This window comes from Muntiacus reevesi, chromosome 14 (genome assembly GCF_963930625.1).
Source record: "Muntiacus reevesi chromosome 14, mMunRee1.1, whole genome shotgun sequence".
Lineage (NCBI taxonomy): Eukaryota > Metazoa > Chordata > Mammalia > Artiodactyla > Cervidae > Muntiacus > Muntiacus reevesi.
This window is the reverse complement of record NC_089262.1, coordinates 62391335-62413723: the sequence shown is the minus strand read 5'-3', so window position 1 is coordinate 62413723 and position 22389 is coordinate 62391335. Positions and strand designations below refer to the sequence as shown.

The 22389-nt window shown below is 41.6% G+C and overlaps 1 protein-coding gene across 1 annotated transcript; it reads left to right on the top strand.

The window, feature by feature from the left end:
* The first annotated feature begins 9444 nt into the window (after positions 1-9444).
* C14H5orf47 (chromosome 14 C5orf47 homolog) lies at positions 9445-20905 on the top strand. Its single transcript, XM_065905308.1, has 3 exons — positions 9445-9793; positions 18963-19048; positions 20798-20905. Exons 1-3 carry the CDS (start codon positions 9445-9447, stop codon positions 20903-20905), a joined length of 543 nt encoding a protein of 180 aa, XP_065761380.1.
* Positions 20906-22389: the final 1484 nt, after the last annotated feature.

Here is a 22389-nt window from a genome sequence, read left to right as displayed (position 1 = left end):
CTCTTGCCTGGAAAATCCCATGGATGGAGGAGCCTGGTGGGCTGTTGCAAAGAGTCAGACACGACTGAGCAGCTTCACTCACTCACTCACTAGGACTTTAATATTGTCAGTTTGGCTGAGTTGCTAAACCTCTCCTGTGCCTACATTTCCTCAACTGTGAAGTGGGGTTGATGATCCTATCTTACAAAGTGATTGTGAGAAATAAACTATATACCCTATGTAAATGTTTACCAGAAGTCTGGTACATAGAAAACATTCAGTAAAAGCTAGCTGCTAGTATGGAGGAGGACATGGGGCTGTGAGTGCTCTGGACCTACTACACGCCGGGCATGCGGCAGCGCACCGGGATATGAAGGCGAGCAGAAACACTGCCTTGGTCTCATCAAGTTCATTGTCTGGAGGGAGACAGGCATGAGCAAACTAACAGCCGCTCGAAGAGCAAATAGGCATGGTCCCCGTCCAGGGTCTAGCTAGGGAGTTAGACCTGTAAATGGGTGATTATAATTTGTAATAAGCTTATTCCACAATGGTCCTCAGTGCCATAAGAGAACATAAGGGGCAACTCAGTTGTCTGCTGAGGGGGACATTTTCTGAAGAAGGGACCTATGAGATGAGTTCTGAAGGGTGAGAAAGAGCAGCCAACCAAGGCGAGAAGGAGAGAATTTGAATAGTTCAAATGCTCGCAATGGCTCACAGAGAAATCAGACTCAATGCCTTTGAGGAACTGACAGAGGTTGGGTAGGGCTGGAGGCCAAGGGAGAGCTGAGATGAGGATGAAAATGCAGGCAGAAGTCAGCTCTCCAAGGACCCATGAAAGGGACTGCACTTTGTAAGGGGCCTTCATGGCAGTGGAATGGCAGAGGCAGACACCCTGGTACAAAGGGCTGACTACTAGCTGTATGTAGGAGGATACACGGCTATGTAATCAGTGGGATAAGTTAGCACGCTCTCCCTACCTGTGATCAGAAGACTAAAGTCAAAGAAAGCCAGTGGAACTGATAGGGGAAAACTGGTGCCAGCCCTTTGAAACACAGTGGATGACTTCTTTTGAGATGGCAGCAACAAGGTGAGATGGGGAACAGGAGAGAATTAGAGGTCTGGCCTCTAAGGCTAGCAGGAGAAATATCCAGCTTTTCCTCCACTGAGTTTTGTTTTGTTTTCTGGCCATGAGGCACGTGGGATCTTAGTTCCCCAGCCAGGGATTGAACCCACATACCCTGCACTGGAAGTGCAGAGTCTTAACCACTATGCTGCCAGGGAAGTACCTCTTCCATAGAGTTTTGACCTGTATGCAGCCACAGCAAATGAAGGTTTATCTTCACTAAGTAACTCAGTAAAGAGAAACTGCCGTGCTGACAGAGAGACCCAACTGGGATTGGGACACCCATATCCACCTTCCTTCTTAGGACTCAAGTCCCACCACCATCTCTATCGGTTGGACAGAGCAGAGAAGGCCATCACCTACCTGGTGGACATCAAAGACATTGCTTGGAATTCCAAGACACAAGAAGAGAAGAGGGATGAGCCCCTTTTGGGCAGGGTGAGGTTTTCTGAGGGAGGTGAGTTCTGGGAGAAATGGAGGAGGCTGTAGGCAAGTGGGGTGGGGCTGGGAAAGAGCAAAAGCCAGGACAGGAGGAAACATGCTCTTCGCAAAGGTCTTTTGTGAGAGACGGTTCCCACGGGACTTTTTGCCTTTCATTCCTTCTGCTCGTGTCCTTTTATAACTTGTCTGGCCATTCATTTGGCTACCTCATTTTATTGCAAACATTTCATTGCACTTCACAGACATTGCGTTTTTTACACATTGAAGGTCTGTGGCAACCCTGCTCAGACAAGTCTATCTATGCCCTTTTAGCTCACTTCCTGTCTCTGTGTCACATTTGGGTAATTATTGTCATATTTCAAACTTTTTTCATGATTACCATGTTTGTTATGGTGATCAGTGATCTTTGATGTTATTACTGAAACTTGTTGACAGATTGGATGATTAGAAAATTTCAGACAGTGTTTTTAAAGTATGTGCATGTTTTTTCAGACACAAGACTATTGCATACTTAATAAGCCACAGTATAGTATAAACATAACTTTCATATGCGCTGGGAAACTCATGTGGTTCACTTTATCACTGTATTTGCTTTATTGCAGTGGTCTGGAACTGAATCCACAATATCTTCAAGGTCTGCCTGAATTCTTCATTAATACAACCAATGAATGTGGAATGCCGGTATGCATCAGGTACTGTGTTACACACCCGAGAACATGATGTGGGAAGAAAAGAGCCAAGGTTCTTATTTTCATGTAGCAATTTTGGGTATGGTACTCAATAAACAAGTAAGCCACTATATGAAAAAGATAATTTCAGGTCATGGTAGAGACCATGTATAAGGCAGAGACTGGGGAAAGGGAATGCTTTGGAGAGAGGGTCCCAGGGTGGGTTCTTTCAGAATGGGCCTGTGGGCTGAGAGCTGAATGGTGAGAAGGTTCTGACTGTATAAAGCCCTTTCACCCACCAGGCACTCTTGTCATGCTGCTGGCCACCTCATCAGTATCCATCCATGCTGAGCTCTAGTGGATCCCTGGGAAGGCCTCAGGCGACAGGGACAGTGACTGTGAGCTCTGTGACTGTTTTCATGTGGTTAGCTTCACAAGGCACCATGACTGCAGAATTCCCTATAGTTGTCCCACCCCTGTTCTTGCCAGGGGGAAATAATTTGTGTTAGATTTGTTGTCCCTTCCACCAAGAAAAAGATCAAACACTGAATGAAAAAGGAAACAAATCTGTTCAAAAGAACTGGAAAGCTAGTGAGGTGCTAAGACTTTGAGGAGCCAAGGTTCCAGGGACAAAAAGGCACTGCAATGACTCAATATTCAGCATAGCTTTCCCACAATAGATGTGGCAGCCTAGAGGCTAAGACATTGAGCAGAACCACAGGCAGTCCAATGGACTAAAGGAATAAAACCTGGAGTCCAGGGCCAGTCAGGTCTAGGGTCCTAGTAAATGCACTAGATTGGGACACCTAGTCCCAAGTTGGGACACCTGAAGAGCTTTATTCTAAAGAACAAGAGCAAATAAGACATACATTTGGGGCTTCACTGGTGGCTCAGATAGCAAAGAATTCACCTGCAATGCAGGAGACCCAGGTTTGATCCCTGGGTTGGGAAGATCCCCTGGAGAAGGAAATGGCAACCCACTCCATGGACAGAGGAGCCTGGCGGGCTATAGTCCATGAGGTCACAAAGAGTCAGACATGACTGAGCAACTAACACTTTCTCTTTCAAGACATACATTTTCCTGTATAAAGACTGAAGCCAACCTATAAAAAACCCAATTCCTGATAGGATTAAGATGAAATCCCCCTACCTTAACTGCATGCCAGAAACAAGTAAATTCTCTATGGAAGAAAATAATATAAAGAGAATAAAAAGGTGAAGCCCAGAAGATAAGGAAATTTGCAATATATACAACTAACAAATTATGGAATATATAAGGAACTCCTCTTAATGAATGAGAATGAGAACCCCATTTGGAAATAGGCAAGAGATTAAAATGCAAAAGATAATATCCAAATGGCTAATAAGCTTAGCTTCATACATCATCAGGGAAATGCAAATTACAAGAAAGCAATATCACATTGTAATGGTTAATTTTATGTCTCAACTTTCCTAATCCACAGAACCCAGATATTTGGTCAAACATTCTGGATGTGTCTGTGAAGACATTTTTTTTAGATGAGATCAACTTTTAAACCAGTGCATGCTAAGTTGCTTCAGTTGTGACCGACTTTTTGTGACCTGTGGACTGTAGCCCTTCAGGCTCCTCTGTCCATGGGATTCTCCAGGCAAGAATACTGGAGTGGGTTGCCATGCCCTTCTCCAGGGCATCTTCCTGACCCAGGGATCCAACCTGCATCTCTTAATGTCTTCTGCATTGGCAGGCAGGTTCTTTACCACTAGCACCACCTGGCAAGTTCTTTAAACCAGTAGATTTGGAGTAAAGCAGATTACTCTCCATAATATGGATGGTACTCATTATTGCCTCAGTTGAAAGCCTTAATAGAAAAAATAGAAAAAGAATGAATTTTCTTGAAGAAAGGAGGATTCTGTTAGCAGATGGCCTTCAGACTTGAACTGCAGCATCAACTATTCCCTGGGTCTCCAGCCTGCTGACCTGTCATGAAGATATTGGACTTGTCTACACACATACACACATGTACACACACACCCTACTGGTTCTGCTTCTGCAGAGTCCTAATAAACACATCCATTAGAATGGCTAAAATGAAACAGACAACCCCAAGGGATGGGGCAATTGGAATTATCAAACTTGGCTGGTGGGAGTGAAAATTGGTACAACCACTTCAGATTCCTCTCTGTCAGTAGCTGCTAAAGCTGAAAATATGAATACACTAAGCCATTCCACACTAAGAAATATCCTATAACATATATTCTGCTATATTTATATATATTAATATATAATGTTCCCAGCAGCATGATTGATGATGACCCTAAACTGGAAACAGCCAAATGTCCATCAACAGTGGAATGACTGAATCAATGATAGTATATTCAAATAACGTATAAACTTATGCAATAACTTGTATTTCATAAACATAACAGGTGAAAGAAATCAAACACAACAGGCAAACCTAATTGATCCTGTATGAAGGTAAGAAGGAGAAATTAAACACAATGGGAAAAACTAATTGATGTTGTTTGAAGTCAAGAAAGAAGTCCTTACCTGGGACTGGGTAAGGACATGAAGTGTTTCTGCTGTGCATCATTTCTGAACCTCAGTGGATATTATGTAGATGTATTCACTATGTGAAAATCTATCTATACATTATAGATTTATCTATTTTATACACTGTTGACTGGAGCATTTTTCTGCACATATTTATAATTCAGTTTTTAAAAGTTTAAGAGTGTGTATGTCTCTATCATTGTCTCTTATTTTGGGGAAGTCACCCGACATTTTGGACCCCCCCACTTCCTCTGCTGTAAAATGCTGCATGGCTTTAAAGAGATGGTTCATGGTAAAGCTATTTGTAAAGTATAAATTAATTATTATCATGTATACATCAGAGGATTTAATTTAGATCATACCTGGATGGTTTAATGGTTTTCCCTACTTTCTTCAAATTAAGTCTGAATTTGGCAATAAGGAGATCATGATCTGAGCCACAGTCAGCTCCTGGTCTTGTTTTTGCTGACTGTATAGAGCGTCTCCATCTTTGGCTGCAAAGAATATAATCAATCACATTTCAGTGTTGACCACTGGATGATGTCCATGTGTAGAGCCTTCTCTTGTGTTGTTGGAAGACGGTGTTTGCTATGACCAGTGAGTTCTCTTGGCAAAACTCTATTAGCCTTTGCCCTGCTTTATTCTGTACTCCAAGGGCAAATTTGCCTGTTACTCCAGGTATTTCTTGACTTCCTACTTTTGCATTCCAGTCCCCTATGATGAAAAGGACATCTTTTTTGGGTGTTAGCTCTAGAAGGTCTTGTAGGTCTTCATAGAACCTACAAGTTCAACTTCAGTTTCTTCAGCATTACTGGTTGGGGCATAGACTTGGATTACTGTGATGTTGAATGGTTTGCCTTGGAAATGAACAGAGATCATTCTGTCGTCTTTGAGATTGCATCCAAGTATTGCATTTTGGACTCTTGTTGACTATGAGGGCTACTTCATTTCTTCTAAAGGATTCTTGCCCACAGCAGTAGACATAATGGTCATCTGAGTTCAATTTACCCATTCCAGTCCATTTTAGTTCACTGACTCCTAAAATGTTGTTGTTCACTCTTGCCATCTCCTATTTGACCACTTCCAATTTGCCTTGATTCATAGACCTAACATTCCAGGTTTCTATGCAATATTGCTCTTTACAGCATCAGACTTTACTTTCATCACCAGTCACACCCACAACTGGGTATTGTTTTGGTTTTGGCTCCATCTCTTCATTTTTTCTGGAGTTATTTCTCCATTGATCTGCAGTAGCATAATGGGTACCTACAGACCTGGGAGTTCATCTTTCAGTGTCCTAGCTTTTTGCCTTTTCATACTGCTCATGGGGTTCTCAAGGCAAGAATATTGAAGTGATTTGCCATTCCCTTCTCCAGTAGACCATTTTCTTCTTAAATTGAAGAAAGTAGGGAAACCCACTAAACCATTCAGGTATGACCTAAATCCAATCTCTTATGATTATACAGTGAAAGTGACAAATAGATTCAAGGGATAAGATCTGATAGACAGAGTGCCTGAAGAACTATGGATGGAGGTTCATGACATTGTACAGGAGGCAGGGATCAAGACCATCCCAAAGAAAAAGAAATGCAAAAAGGCAAAATGGTTGTCTGAGGAGGCCTTACAAATAACTTGAAAAGAAGAGAAATAAAAAGCAAAGAAGAAAAGGAAAGATATACCCATTTGAATGCAGAGTTCCAAAGAATAGCAAGGAGAGATAAGAAAGCCTTCCTCAGTGATCAATGCAAAGAAATAGAGGAAAACAACAGAATGGGAAAGACTAGAGATCTCTTCAAGAAAATAAGAGATATCAAGGGAATTTTTCATGCAAAGATGGGCACAATAAAGGACAGAAATGGTATGGACCCAACAGAAGCAAAAGATATTAAGAAAAGGTGGCAAGATTACTCAGAACTATACACAAAAGATCTTCATGACCCAGATAACCATGATGGTGTGCTCACTCACCTAGAGCCAGACAACCTGGAATGCAAAGTCAAGTGGGCCTTAGGAAGCATCATTATGAACAAAGCTAGTGGAGGTGATGGAATTCCAGTTGAGTTATTTCAAATCCTAAAAGATGATGTTGTGAAAGTGCTGCACTCAATATGCCAGCAAATTTGGAAAACTCAGCAGTGGTCACAGGATTGGAAAAGGTCAGTTTTCATTCCAATCCCTAAGAAAGGCAATGCCAAAGAATGCTCAAACTACTGCACAATTGCACTCATCTCACACACTAGCAAAGTAATGCCCCAAATTCTCCAAGCCTGGCTGCAACAGTATGTGAACTGTGAACTTCCAGATGTTCAAGCTGGATTTAGAAAAGGCAGAAGAACCAGAGATCAAATTACCAACATCCATTAGATCTTCAAAAAAGCGAGAGAGTTCCAGAAAAACACCTACTTCTGCTTTACTGACTATGCCAAAACCTTTGACTGTGTGGATCACAACAAACTGTGGGAAATTCTGAAACAGATGGGAATACCAGACAACCTGACCTGCTTCCTGAGAAATCTGTATGCAGGTCAAGAGGCAACAGTTAGAACTGGACATGGAACAACAGACTGGTTCCAAATCAGAAAAGGAGTACACCAAGGCTGTATATTGTCTCCCTGCTTATTTAACTTATATGCAGAGTACATCATGAGAAATGCCAGACTGGATGGAGCACAAGCTGGAATCAAGATTGCCAGGAGAGATATCAATAACGTCAGATATGCAGATGACACCACCCTTATGGCAGAAAGCAAAGAGCTAAAGAGCCTCTTGATGAAAGTGAAAGAGGAGAGTGAAAAAGCTGGCTTAAAACTCAACATTCAGAAAACTAAGATCATGGCATCTGGTCTCATCACTTCATGGCAAATAGATGGGGAAACAATGGAAACAGTGACAGACTTTATTTTCTTGGGGTCCAAAATCACTTCAGATGGTGACTGCAGCCATGAAATTAAAAGGTGCTTGCTCCTTGGAAGAAAAGCTATGACCAACCTAGACAGCACATTAAAAGTAGAGACATTACTTTGCCAACAAAGGTCTGTCTAGTCAAAACTATGCTTTTTCTAGTAGTCAGGTATGGATGTGAGAGTTAGACTATAAAGAAAGCTGAGTGCCAAAGAATAGATGCTTTTGAACTGTGGTGTTGGAGACGACTCTTGAGAGTCCCTTGGACTGCAAGGAGATCCAACCAGTCCATCCTAAAGGAAATCAGTCCCGAATATTCATCAGAAGGACAGATGCTGAAGCTGAAACTCCAATCCTTTGGTCACCTGATGCAAAGAACTGACTCACTGGAAAAGACCCTGATGGTGGGAAAGATTGAAGGCGAGAGGAGAAGGGGACAACAGAGGATGAGATGGCTGGATAGCATCAGGAATTCGATGGACATGAGTTTAAGCAAGCTACAGGAATTGGTGATGGACAGGGAGGCCTGCTGTGCTGCAGTCCATGGGGGCGCAAAGAGTTGGACATGACTGACTGAATGAACTGAACTGATACTTCAGAGGGTATGTACTCAATAAATATGAAAGAAAGAAAGTGAAGTCGCTCAGTCGTGTCCGACTCTTTGCGAACCTGTGGACTGTAGCCTACCAGGCTCCTCTGTTCATGGGATTTTCAAGGCAAGACTACTGGAGTGGGTTGCCATTTCCTTCTCCAGGATATCTTCCTGACCCAGGGATTGAACCTGGGTCTCCCGTATTGTAGGCAGACACTTTACCGTCTGAGCTACCAGGGAAGTCCCAATAAATGTGAACGGAATATTAAATCTAAAGGAATTACCTCTTAATATGTGCCAGGTGCTTAATATGCCTTATTTTGGTATATCTTTACCAGATTATCCTGAGTTTACATCTGAGGAAACCAGAAGCTCAGACAGGGACAGTGGCTTGCCCAAATAACCCAGCTGGTCAGCAGCTAAACCCTGACGGGCTTCAGGACTACCTGAGCAAGATGTTGGCCTCAGGCCCATCACCTCTCTGCACAGGGTCTCTTGAAGCTGATGGCCCAGCAGAACACATGCCAGACCAAGGTCACACTAGAATCCTTTGGCATCGAAGAGTACTGTCTCCCGGCCCCACCTTTCCCCCAAGACTCCCATCTTCATCTGGCTGACATTCCAGACCAGTTAAGTTCAGGGCTAGCTCCTCACTCCGAAATCTGCCCAACCTCGGACCACGGGGAGGGGTGCACCACTGGTTCAGTATCTTTCCTTCCCCCAACCCTGTCTTTGATTCAGCTCTTTTCCTCAGAGAAGCCCGCTCTACATGGTCTGCTCCCCACTCCCAAGTGATCTGGTCTCCAAACTCTTAACACCACTTTTCAGATGAGTGGTATACCATCACCCCCCAACCAAAGACCCTCCTGCGCCCCTGTCCCGGCACAGTGGTCCAAGCGTCCCTTTTTCCGCTGCCCATCCAGTGACTGGGTTCTCTGGTCTCTCTTCACCCTGATCCCTCCCCAACCCACCTGCCACCTCCGAGGCTCACCTCTCATCTCCTGTGCGGTGCACCATGATCTAGGGCTTCACCCAACCGGCCCCCGCCCCAGCACAACTGCCAATCGAGTCCCTCGGCTCTGCCCCCCCCCGCCCCCGCACACAGTGGTCCGCTCCGTAAGGTCCGCCCCCCCTCCTTCACACACCCAGTGGTCCGGCCCCCGGACTCACTGGGCGGGTCATTGAGGACCGCGAGGCGAGACAAAAGCAGATGGCAGCGGCACGCCGGCAGCTGCAGCGGGACCAGGCGCGCTTCGTCTACGTGACCCGCTTCGGCTCGCACCGGTGTGGCGGCGTCCTTCCGCTGGGCGGCCGCAGGCCCCAGGGCCCGAGGCACGCCGGGCTCAAGGACGGCCACAGCCAGGAGAAGCCGGGGGCGGCAGCGCCGGCGAGTCCAGGTGCTGTGGAGCTGCCCCGTGACTTCCGGTCCGGGCCCTCGCGGCCTGCTCCCCCGCGCGGCGTCGAGCGAGCCGAGCGGGCGCAGGCGGGCGGCGCGTGCCGCGGGAGCGGCTGGCTGGGCGGGCGGGGCCCGCGGGCCGCTGACCTCTCCATCCGTCTCTGTAGCCATCTTGCCGGGGGCTCGAGTCATTTGAACGGTCGGCTTCTCAGTCTCTCCCCCGCCGCCACACCACGCCCCCACCGCCCCTCCGTGGGCGGCTGCGGGTTCGTCGTTTTGCTCCGCGGCCGTTAGGCCAAGGGCAGTGGGCCACTCGCCATGGACGGCCCTCCTGTCAGTCTGGGGACGGAGAGACGAGTCCGAACTGCGCGTCGGGGTTGCCCCGAGAAGCCGCAGAAGTGCCTTGCAGGTCGTTTGAGATAAGCCTGAGATCCGAATCCGAGAGGGGAGGCTATTGGAAGGAGCCACTAATGTCTCTCAGGATGATGGGGGCCTTGGCCTAAGTGTCCGTATTCCTTTTAGGACTCATTGAATTTATAAGTTAGCCGAAGGAGAACCGGCATCTTTAAAATGCTCTCTCTTCCTCCTTGAAAGCAGAGGAGAGGATGTCTTTGTATTTTCATTCCACCTGCTGCTGCTGCTAAGTCACTTCAGTCGTGTCCGACTCTGTGAGACCGCATAGACGGCAGCCCACCAGGCTCCGCCGTCCCTGGGATTCCCCAGGCAAGAATACTGGAGTGGGTGGCCATTTCCTTCTGCAGTGCAGGAAAGTGAAGGTGAAGTCGCTCAGTCGTGTCTGAACTCTGCGACCCCATGGACCGCAGCCTACCAGGCTCCGCCGTCCCTGGGATTTTCCAGGCAAGAGGACTGGAGTGGGTGGCCATTGCCTTCTCCGCACTCTGCCTGACTTCCCTCATAGCTCAGTTGGTAAAGAATCCGCCTGCAAAGCAGGAGACCCGGGTTGGATTCCTGGGTCGGGAAGATCCCCTGGAGAAGGGAGAGACTACTCTCTCCGTTATGCTGGCTCCATGGGGTTACAAAGATCAGACGTGACTGGGCAAATTTCTCTTCACTTTTGTGTCCTTCAGGAATGTTTTATATTCAAATGTATTTTCTTCTATTGGTTTTTCATATATCCTGTTAAATTTATTCCTAGGTATTTGATCTTATATACGGTCATGAATGTGATTTTTCTTTCATAATGTCCTCTGAATGTTCATTGTTTGTGTATATAAGGCCTCTTGATTAAAAAACAGAAAAAGTTTGAGGAGAGTTGACATACACTGGGGTATACACTGGGTAGTATACCACCTTAGTCAGAATCTAGAACATGCACATCACCTCAAAAAGTCCTACTTCTCTTTTGAGAGCCCATCCCTCTAGCTGTACTTAAAAAAATTAATAGTTTATTGAGATATAATTCACAATCGACTGAGTTTGCTCATTTAAAGTCTGTAATTCAATGATTTTTTTTATAGTGTTGTGCTACCATCGTCACAGTCAATTTAGAACATTTTTATTACCTCCACCCAAACAAACCCTGTAGCCTTTAGCGGTCACTCATCATTTCCTCTCACTGCACCTAACCCCAGCCCTAAGCAAGCACTCAACTATTTACTGTCTCCACAGATTTACCTATTCCGGACATTATATATGGAATCATGCGGTATGGGCACTTTTGTGATTTGCTTCTTTCAAGTAACATAGTGATATTAATTGATTTTTAATTTTTGGGTTGGACTGAGTCTGTTGCTACATTCAGGCTTTCACTAGTTGCAGAGAGTGGAGATGAGTCTTCATTGCATTGTGGTGGCTTCTCTTGTGGAGCACAGGCTCTAGGCACTCAGGCCTCAGTAGTTGGGGTGCAGCGTTTTAGTTGCTCTGTAGTATGTGGAACCTTCCCAGATCAGGGGTCAAACCTGTGCCCCTGCATTGGCAGCTGGATTCCTATCCACTGTACCACCAGGGAAGTTCCTAGCCTGTTGATTTTTGTATGTTAATTTTTGATCCTAGTACTTCATTGAATTCTTCTATTATTTGAATTAGTTTTGTCATTAATGCTCATGATTTTCTGGGTATACTATTATATTATTTGTAAATAGATATAACTTTATTTATTTTTAACCTATTTTTATGCCCTCAGTTGATTATTAAATTATTATTGTTTAATTGCTCTGGCTGATACCATGAATACAATGTTGAATAGTAGTAGGGATAGTGAGCATCCTTGTCTTGTTCCTGATCTAAGGGGAAATGCCTCTAGTTTTTCCCAATTAAATAAAGTATTGTTTTTAAGACTAAGGCCTGTATGTTTAAAACATTAAAATGTGTTCTTCAGTTTTTATTTTCTTCATTGTTTTTACCAGGAATGGATGTTGAATTTTGTCAAAGACTTTCTTAGATTTTTGGAGATAATATTTTTTCCTTAGATTTATTAATATGGTGTATGATAATAGATTTCCTAAGATTGAACCAACTTTGTCTTCCTGAAATAAATCCCACTTGGTTATAATTTTTTTTTTTTCTTAATATGATGTTGGAGTCTGTTTGCTAACAGTTTGTTTAGGATTTTTGGTTTGGAATTTGAGACAGTTTTTCTCTTTTTTTCATCTGGTTTAGGCATCATAGTTAAACTTAGTTCATAAAAGGAATTAGGAACTTTCCCTTTCTTTTCTATGCTCTGAAATAGTTTATAGAGCACTGAGATTATTTGATATTTGAAGATTTGGTAGAATTCTTTTGTGAAAACACCTGGGTCTAGTTTTTATGGGATAATTCCTTAATAATTGTCTCTGTATCTTCTATGGAAATTGGTCTCTGTACGTTTTCTAATTTGATTGGGCCAATTTTGTTAATCTGTATTTTTCCAGGAAATTATTGATTTTGTTATTTTATTTATTTGCATAGAAGTCTGCTCAGTAGCATCTTTTGATTTTTAAAAATTCTTTGTGTTTCAATGGTTAGTTCCCCCTTTTCATTTTTTGATGTATATGCTTTCTTTATCTTGATCAAGTTCACCAGTGTTTTATTTTGTTAATTTTTTAGAACAGAAGATTTTGATTTGTTAATTAAGTATTTTATTTTTCTAATTTCTTAATAATAAAGATAAATAATAAAGATAAAGCTTCATTATTTCCTTATGTGTATTTTCTTTTGGTTTACTTTGTCCTTATGCTTTTGTTTTGAGCAAAAAATTTAATTTTTCCTTCCTTTTTGTCAATAAAAGTATTTAGCGCCTGAGTTTTCTTTCTAACTACTACTTTAAATCCCATAGATTCTAATAAATGAGCTTCCCTCCTAGTTCAGTTGATAAAGAATCTGTGTGCAATGCAGGAGACCCAAGTTCGATTCCTGGGTTGGGAAGATCCCTTGAAGAAGGAAATGGCAACCCACTACAGTATTCTTGCCTGGAGAATCCCATGGACAGAGGAGCCTGACAGGCTGCAGTCTATGGGGTTGCAAGAGTCAGCCACGACTTAGGGACAGACTTCCTATTTGAAAGGATTTAATTACTACTTTAAATCCCCAAAATTCTAATATATAATGTTTTTATTGTCACTTAAAAATTTTCATTTTTGTAATTTCAGTTTGTATTACCACTTTCTAGAGTTGCTTAATAGATTTAATTTTTTTTTTAATTTCCAGGACTTTTTCTTTTTTCTTTCTTTCTTTTCTCCTAGTAAGCTCTAGTTTTATTGCATTGTGATCAGAATGTTGTTTGTAATGTCTCCACTTTATGAATGTTATTGATGTTTATTTTGTGACCCAATTCTTGAACTCTGCTTTTGGTTCTTTTTCTCCTCCAAAAGGCAAGAGAGAGGACTGTCCTTTGATGTTTCTTCCTTTAAATCATGCTTGCCGCTTTAACCAAATCAGTTCCATTAAATTGCAGGCTTTTGGTCCTTTATGTGGTGTCTGACCTTTTAAATCACACATTAAATTCTTTCCTGTAGTCTGTGCTGTGATCTGCCTGGTTATCTTCTGTAATAGTATTTTGAGATTTAGGGTGGATTTCATCTTTCTGCTGTTTGCTCCAACTCTCTTGCAGGCACCTTTTCTAGTGTCCCTCCTTTCTCTTTCCTGTTGGCCACAAAACCTTGCTTAGGGTGAGGTTTAAAGAAATATGATCGTAGTGCTGTGATTTAATGCTTTTTCTCATTTTACTTACATTAATTTTGCGTTTTCAGTGTTCTCTCTCTTCCAGTAATGCTGGGGTTATGGTTTTGTGAAGAATTCTTGTAAAGTTTTTTGGGGAGAAATTTTGGCATGTTTATTACTGTACCCTGTCTCTCTCCCTTCCCCCCACTATTGACTGCAGCTACCCAGAAGTTCTGCATTGAAAGGTTTTGAACACGAGAAATAGTAGGAACAGGTTTACTTATTTCATGCTCTGTAGAGGAGATTGAGCTGGAGGCAGGCAAGGCTAAAGCCCAAGTTGAAAAATACACGAATATTTTGTTTGCTATCTTTTCAGGACTTAATTTTACTTTGCTAATTTAATTGACTTAAATTAATTTTGATAACTGAGAAATATAAAACTGTACTGTGTGTAACTTCCTGAGAATCAGCTGATTCCTGAGAATCAGCTATGGTGGGAAACCTTCAGAGATTCTTCATCAGGGGCACTACTTTAGACTTCATATCCCTCCAAAGGTCCCATTGTTAAAAGGTGCTCAGGTTTTTTGTTTTGGAGTTTTATTTTTTGGCCCCTGTACTGGTGATCTAAAAAATTAGGACTAGTGTAAGACATTTTAGCATTAGGTTTCCAGTTTCTTTGAATAATAGAAACAGATAAAAGACTCATTCTAGGAATTAGGAGTATGGTGGTGGTGGTGAGCTCTTCAACTTTAAAAAGGAGAGAGCTGGAAGAGAGGAAAGAATAAAATGGATCCAGTATTGCATTAGCACCAGCAGATCAAAGAGACAAATAATAGGCCAGCATTAAGATAGTGGATTGGAAATGAAGAATATTGAAAAACAGATGAAGAAGCTCATGAGAAAAGGGAAAGGGTGCATGAATTAGTACTGGAGATTCCCCACGTAAGTTACATAGAAACGACAGGATGGCAAAGAGCTGAGACTGTGAAACCAACTCTCTGCTCTTGGAACTGTTAGGTGCTGAGCTAGAATGGCTTTCCTCTAGTTGGCTGCCCTGCTGGGGTAGGAGATGACAATGATTCGATTTTGTTTTGAAGTTTAGTTCTGAAATTTTGAAATTTTTTGCCGTTCCTTTGTGGCAAGAGTGACATGATCAGAGCTGGGGGAAAGATAACTGCGAGTGAGTGAGAGTGGGAGAGACTGGAAGCCAGAGACCAGTTTTGAGGCAGTGATAAAGTGGAAGTATAAAAGGCCTGAACTAAGACTGTAGCAGTGGAGGTGGCGTGAACAGGATTGACGACTGGCTGCAAGAGAGAAAAGGCCAAGTCTGAAGTTTCCATGCTGGGCAGCTGGGGGGATGATCAAGCCATTATTTGGTAACCACTCTGCTGTGCATTTGAAACCAAGAATACTGTCAAGGGAAAGAGGTCCTGAGGTAGACTTATGTTTCAGTCAAGCCAGAGTTCTTAAGTGTTTTAAGTCTTACTCATTCTTGGGTGTATTTAATATTAACATTAAGTGGGCATTCATTGAATACTTAGGCCTGGCTCTCTGTAAGGAACAAAGGTAAATGATTTATTCAATAACATTTATTTAACATCTGCCATATTGTAGACACTAGGTCGGGTGCTAGTGGCATAGATGACTCAGGCAAATATTTTGCTCTCAAAGGACTTTTCATGAATAATGGAAATACAAGCTAGCAGGCATCAGTGCTGTGAGAGAGACAGCTTGGAAGGTCGTTGATAGTTCAGGAAAATAGAGACATACAAACAAGAATTAAAGGTATATGAATGGAGAAATTGCTAGCAGGATGGTAGGTATTTTCAAGAGCATTGACTTTGCAGTCATAAAGCCATAATCTTGGATCTCTCTTTTACTAGCAGTGTAATGTTGGCTAAGTTAGTTAACTATTCTGATGTTCAGTTTCCTTTTCTATAAAATCAGGATAATAGTTTCTACCTTAATGAGTTACTGTGAAAATTAAAGGAAGTAATGCATGCAAAGTCCATAGCACAGGGTTTGACATAGTAACATGCCAGTAAATGTTGGCACACTCAGCAGAAGTAGCTTGAGGAAAGAGACGGTGATCATCCCAGTGTACACTAAATATTTATTGAGTGAGTGAGAAGTAAGTTTTATACCACATTGTAGAATGCCTTGGAGACTCATTTTATGATTAATGCAGATTTTTGAATGGTGGAGTCAAGTTATCAGAAACACATAGGCTTTCCTGTGGCTCAGACAGTAAGAATTTGCATGCATTGGGGGAGACCTGAGTTCGATTCCTGGGTCAGGAAAAGCCCCTAGAGATGGGAACGTCTATCCTCTCTGGTATTCTTGCCTGGAGAATTCCATGGCCAGAGGAGCCTGGTGGGATACAGTCCATGGGGTCTCAAAGAGTTGGACATGACTGAGCGACTCACACACACATATATACTTCTGGAAGATAAGCTTATAAGCTGTTGCTGCTGCTAAGTTGCTTCAGTCATGTCCGACTCTGTGCAACCCCATAGACGGCAGCCCACCAGGCTCCTCTGTCCCTGGGATTCTCCAGGCAAAGATATTGGAGTGGGTTGCCATTTCCTTCTCCATTACAAGCTGTATGTGAGATGTATTATAGTTTAGAAATCCGTGCGTGTGTGCTCAGTCGTGTCCAGCCCTTTGTGACCCCATGGACTGTAGCCCACCAGGCTCCTCTGTTCATGGAATTTTCCAGGCAAGAATACTGGAGTGGGTTGCCATTTCCTCCTCCAGGGGATCTTCCTGACCCAGAAACCAAACCTGTGTCTCCTCTGTCTCCTGCATTGGCAGATGGATTTTTTTTTACCACTGTGCCACTTGGGAAGCCCCTTAGAAATCCAGGGGCTGGCAAGTCAGTAACTCTTAATGCTTCAAGCAAGACTCATAAGTCAAGCTGGTTCTATGTTCTCCAGAACTTGGGAGATACAGCCATAATTTATATATAGTAGAGCTTCCCTAGTAGCTCAGCTGGTAAAGAATCTGCCTGCAATGTGGGAGACCTGGGTTCAATCCCTGGGTTGCGAACATCCCCTAGAGAAGGGAAAGGCTACCCATTCCAGTATTCTGGCCTAGAGAATTCCATGGACAGAGTCCATGGAGTCTCAAAGAGTCTCCAACTGACTTTCACTTATATATAGTAGAGGATGATGAATGCTATTGTGGAGGTACAAATAAATGCTGTGGAGGTAGTGAATAATTGGGGGATGAAGGAATTAAGGAAAGCTTTTTGGTGGTGGATGTGGCTCTGTGAGATTTACACACATTCCTGAGATAGTAGGGGATTATAGGTGGGAAAACATATAAGCAAAGTTCCGAGTAAGGATCAGTGATGGATAATGATTAGGGAAGGAGGAAAATATATTTAGACTGGATCAGAGTGTTTGCAAAGAGTAGAGACAGATTTGAAGCATAAGTTGGGATAAAATCTAGGCATACAGTGGAGCCATAGCCTCAGTAAAGTGCCCAAAATAAATAGAAGAAATGATTTTCCTTTTTTTCCTTTTCTCTTCTCTTATGCTCCTTGACGTATTTTATATTCCTAACTAATACAGATAGATATGAGGGTGTCTATCTTGACCTCAAGGAGTATATATATCTAGGTTAGGTAAGACTTACAAACAGAAAATGTTTGGAAATGAGACAAGTACAGTATTCCAAAGGTTGTAGGCACTTAGAGGGAAGGATACACGTGGGTATATGAAGAGCAGAGTTTCCCAAACCTAAGTTTTTTTTCCTGTTATATCTGTACATCTGTACTGTCATTTACTTAATATGTTTATTTAAATAGGTGCATTTTTCCCTCCCAACTGAATTTCTTTTTAGAACACTTTACATCATTACCTCAGTGGAAAGCATGTATCATTTTCCATAAATAGAAATTAACTAAAAACAATCTAATACAAGGAAAACAATATTATTAAATTCTAGCCAAATAGGTTATCTTCTGGAAGTTGCTGCAGTCATAAAGAGAGATGAGCAAGTCTTAGAAAAGTTTAAATGACATACTAGTTCCAAACTCAGACTTTCTCCTTGATATAATCAGAAGATTGAAAAAGAATTCAAAAGAGAAAGAGTTTCTCTTCATGTGAGTTCATGTTCGCTAGTGCTTTATCTGTGCCCCACTCAGGATCAGGGGTCTGTTCCTCACAAACGGGGACAAGCCAGTTTAGGACATACTCTGTTTCACTCAACAAATAGAATATTTATTGTGTATCTAATTGCTATACTACTGGGCTTCTAATGAATAGAACACATTTCTCAAGGAAACAGCATGCTAAATCCTGTGATAACTGAGCATAGGGTGCTTTGTGAAATCAGAGAAGGCCCTCTGCCCCTGGAAAGCTAAATACTGGATGAGTCGAAGAAGGCCAAGTAGAGAGTGGTGGTATGGCAGGAATAAGGTGGGGAAGTGTTGGGCTACATGCAGGGTGTTGCAGCAAAAGAACAAACATAAACACTGTCGGGAATACACGCTTATTGTGCTGCAATTTTGCCTTTGGCTACACAAACCCTTAGGTTTTCTTCTCACAGTTAATATTTGGGAAGGCAGTACGGTTTATTGAGTAGAGTCAGGAAGCTTATCACTCTGACAAACCTTTATTAGAACCTACTGTGTGTCTGGTAGCATAGATAGAAGAATAATACACACAGGGACACTGCCCCACCAGAAGGTCACCACGTGGTGAAGGAAGCAGTATAAACATATGCTATAAAACTGTGCTAAGGACCTTGAGCAAAGTGCTTCTGGAAGCAAGGGCTGTGGGTGTTTGAGGGGAGAGGCTGTAGAAAGGTGGTGACATATGAGCTGAGTCTTGAAGAGCAGGTAGATATTTGCCTCACAGGGGTGTGTGTGTGTGTGTGTGTGTGTGTGAGAGAGAGAGATAGAGACAGACAGCGCGCGTGGGCGTGCGCACGCGCCTGGGGCAAGATGTGGTTTTCTGGTATTTGTTTACTCTCTTGCAAACCTTTTTGGGACTCACCTTTCAAATTAGAAAAGGAAGGAGATCTGGGCGCCATTAGATAGTTTACCCTTAGTTTTCTTGTTTTATTTTTTTCCAGTAGTCATTTGAAATATATCAACAAGTGTAAAAATCCCCAAAGAAAGCTTGACACATTTATAGTAGTTAATTTCAGGATAGTGAGTTCTTTAAAGTATGTGCTGACTTGATATTTTACCTTGTTTCTCTCTTTCTCTCTTTTTTTAAAATTAGGTTTAACCCAGAAGAATTTAGCTAAAAAGTTTGACTTCCCCATACCTTTGAGTGAAACTTCCAAAATAATGAAGAAGAACAAAAAGGTATATTTCTGCACAGGGGAATGAGTGATATTTTGAATTTTAGATTAACCTGTTTAAATACAAATGTGTGAAGAAACTCAAGACATTAAAAATAGTTCCATCTTTTGAAAAATTTAGTTTACCAAAATGAGAAAACTAGAATTGTCAGAAATGAAAGTGGGTTTGAAAATATTTATTAATCATGTTTTTGAAGATATAAAATACATTTTAATCAAAGTATAACTACAAGCTTTTTCAAGGCATGAAAGTACATATTCCATAGAATACAACAAACTCAGTGTAACATAAGAAAACCATGGATTTCACAGAAAAGTAAAAGGTGTCTATATTGTTGTCACAGTGCTCTTTTAAGGACAAGGGATATACGCTGTTTCTAGCAGGAAATCTGGCAAGCATGGACCTTTATGCTGAACCATTTTCTTGTCAAGTTGTCCACATGTCATGGTAACTTCAGTGTTTTAAACATATTCAAGATCAGTTATTGTTCTAATCTTTGTTTACCACCATATGTTTTACACTTCAGTTTAAAGAAATCATTAGTTGATAATGACACATAGATTATATTATTTCTGAATTTTAAGTTTGTTTGATTTCTAATCCGTATATAGTATAGAATAGCATTCAGAGTGGCTAACTCTTTCAGCAAGTGTATTTTGAGTGAGCATGTAATCTTCCCACTATACTGAGAAGTTTTTCTTCTAAGAACCAATTCCTCTTGCACAGTAGCCAGTGTTTGCCTATAACTACTGTGGGCCAGACATTAGGTGTAAATGCTTTATGTGTATTTCTCATGATTTCTAATAATCCAGTGTATGAAGTTACTCCTAGGTGAGATTAAAACACTTCCTTGATATTAAGCAACGGGTTAAGTGGTTAAGCTAGAATTTGAGCCTAGATTTCTATGTTTGCTTCTGTGGTCTCCGTTCTTCCTATTCTAGTATATTCATGCTCTCTAGTAAGTTTGCTTTGGTATGTCCTAGGAGAAATGTTTAATTATTAACTAAAATAAAATACACTGAAAATCGTATCATGGCCCAGTAGTTTAGATATAGGAATAGAAATTCATTATTTTTACTACCTTTCAAAACAAAATTGAGTATGATGAAACCATAGGACTTACAGACACTGCCTTTGAAAGACCTTGCCGTCATCCAGGAAGGTTTATGTATTTATTATAGATTTCCCCAGTTATTTATTTTTAATTTTTTGGCTATGCCATGCAGCATGTAGGATCTTAGTTCCCCAACCAGGGAACAAACTGCCTCCTGTGGAGTCTTAACCACTAGACCACCAGGGAAGTCCCCAGGACAAGTTAGTTTAAATAGTACAGAGAGGAAATACTAAGAAGTTAGAAAAGGATATCAGAGAATTCAGTGAATATGGGAAGGCAGTTTTGTTTAATTTTTAGGTCTCTGAGTGCTTTGTAATGATAATATCAAATCAAGTATCAAATATCATAGTTGACCTGGGGCTTCCCTTGTAGCTCAGCTAGTAAAGAATCCACCTGCAATGCAGGAGGCCTGGGTTCGATCCCTGGGTTGGGAAGATCCCCTGGAGAAGGGAAAGGCTACCCACTCCAGTATTCTGGCCTACAGAATTCCATAGACTGTATAGTCCATGGGGTTGCGAAGAGTCGAACATGACTGAATGACTTTCAGTCATCACAGTTGACTTACTCCTAGTTGTCTGCATCACACTGTAGTCTGCATTCTCTGCCAAGTGTTCCTTAACTGTGCTTATCTTTTGAAGGTTTTAGTATGGAATGGAGTGTACAAAATCATTTCAAAAATGCTTAAAGAAAATGAAAAATACAGACTTAGGCTGAAATGCCAACAGTTGTCTAGTGAAAGTAAGTAAACACAGTTTTCATTGTATTAAAGAGAGCTGGCTTCTCTAATACTTTATTTCCTTTGGATCACATTAGACCAGTAGTTTCCCTCATTGTCACATTCAGTGCACAGAACTGTAGAATCAAGGCTACCATTTTATCACTGTTCATTATAATTAAAAGTAGAAAGCATTGTAAAGCTCTAAATGTAGAGTAGACCACAGGTGTAGGTATGTGTGGAGGAGTGCAGAAAGTGAATGGTGACTGGAACTTCCTGAGCCAAGGAAACATGCTTATCTCTTAAATCCGAAATATTTTTGTTAAATCTGAATTTGAATGAGTGAGTGAGTGAAAGTCGTTCAGTCTTGTCTGACTCTATGATACCCTATGGACTGTAGCCTGCCAGGCTCCTCTGTCCATGGAATTCTCCAGGTCAGAATACTGGAGTGGGTATCCATTTCCTTCTCCAGGGGATCTTCCCTTCTCCAGGGGATCTTCCCAACCCAGAGATCAAACCCAGGTCTTCTGCATTGCCGATGTATTCTTTACTGTCTGAGCCTCCAGGAAAGCCAGGTCACAAAATTCATCCATATAGATGAAGAAAAACATTTTAACTATATTATAGTGTACATTCTGTGTTACTTCATACAGTCACTTCCTTTTCATGATGCTGCAGTCCAATTTAATGCATTTAGCAAATCTGCCCTTGAGTTATAGCCCTGATGTCATTATTTCATTCCTGGAAAACAATTCATAAATTAAACCATGTTTAAAACTGCATCAGTTGATGTTGTGGTCAGAGCAAAATTAGATGTAATTTAGTATGTTTATTAAAGTAATTGGAAGTTCTGGATTCTCAAACAAGCTGGATAAAATTTATGTAACAAATAATGCCACATGAATTGCTTAATCATAAGTGATTTTCTTTCCTTCACATGCATGTCCTAATACATATATTACCATGCTGAATGTTTCTGTAGGTTTTTAGTATAGTTACTCAGTGACAACCTTTATTTTGACAGTCTATAAATCTGCAAAATTTGATTTTGTGAAAAGTATTTTCATAAGATAATTAAAACAGAATGTTGTAAGCAATATAACACTGGAAACTCATTACTGTTCTTGTAATGTTGCATTCATAATAGCATAAATTTTTTGCAATAATGGTATTTATACTAATGTTCACATTAGTGATACTCTGCTTTGTTTTTCTTATCCAGTTAAGAAAGAGAATGAGGCAGGAGAGGGAATTAGGAGGAAAAAGCTGTCAGTGGTTTCTTAGGTGACAAGGATGCTTGTATAGGCAGAGAAATGTGCAAAAATATCAACATATGTTCTGTTAATCCAGATCCAGTTACTCTAATAAGCACACTAGATTACATCTAAGTTTGCTCTGGCCATTACCTTGAACTCATTAAATTCTTTTGTGCCTCAGCAGGAGGCCTTCTGAGCCCAGGTTGCTCAGTGGTAAAGAATTCACCTGCCAAGCAGGAGACGTGGGTTTGATCCCTGG

What these genes read in the sequence shown, in the direction of transcription:
- C14H5orf47 (XM_065905308.1), top strand. Translation starts at nt 9,445, where the DNA reads ATGGCAGCGGCACGCCGGCAGCTGCAGCGGGACCAGGCGCGCTTCGTC. An exon ending in TGACCTCTCCATCCGTCTCT is followed by an intron (nt 9,794 to 18,962) that starts GTAGCCATCTTG and finishes TTTTAAAATTAG; the next exon opens with GTTTAACCCAGAAGAATTTA. An exon ending in TAATGAAGAAGAACAAAAAG is followed by an intron (nt 19,049 to 20,797) that starts GTATATTTCTGC and finishes TATCTTTTGAAG; the next exon opens with GTTTTAGTATGGAATGGAGT.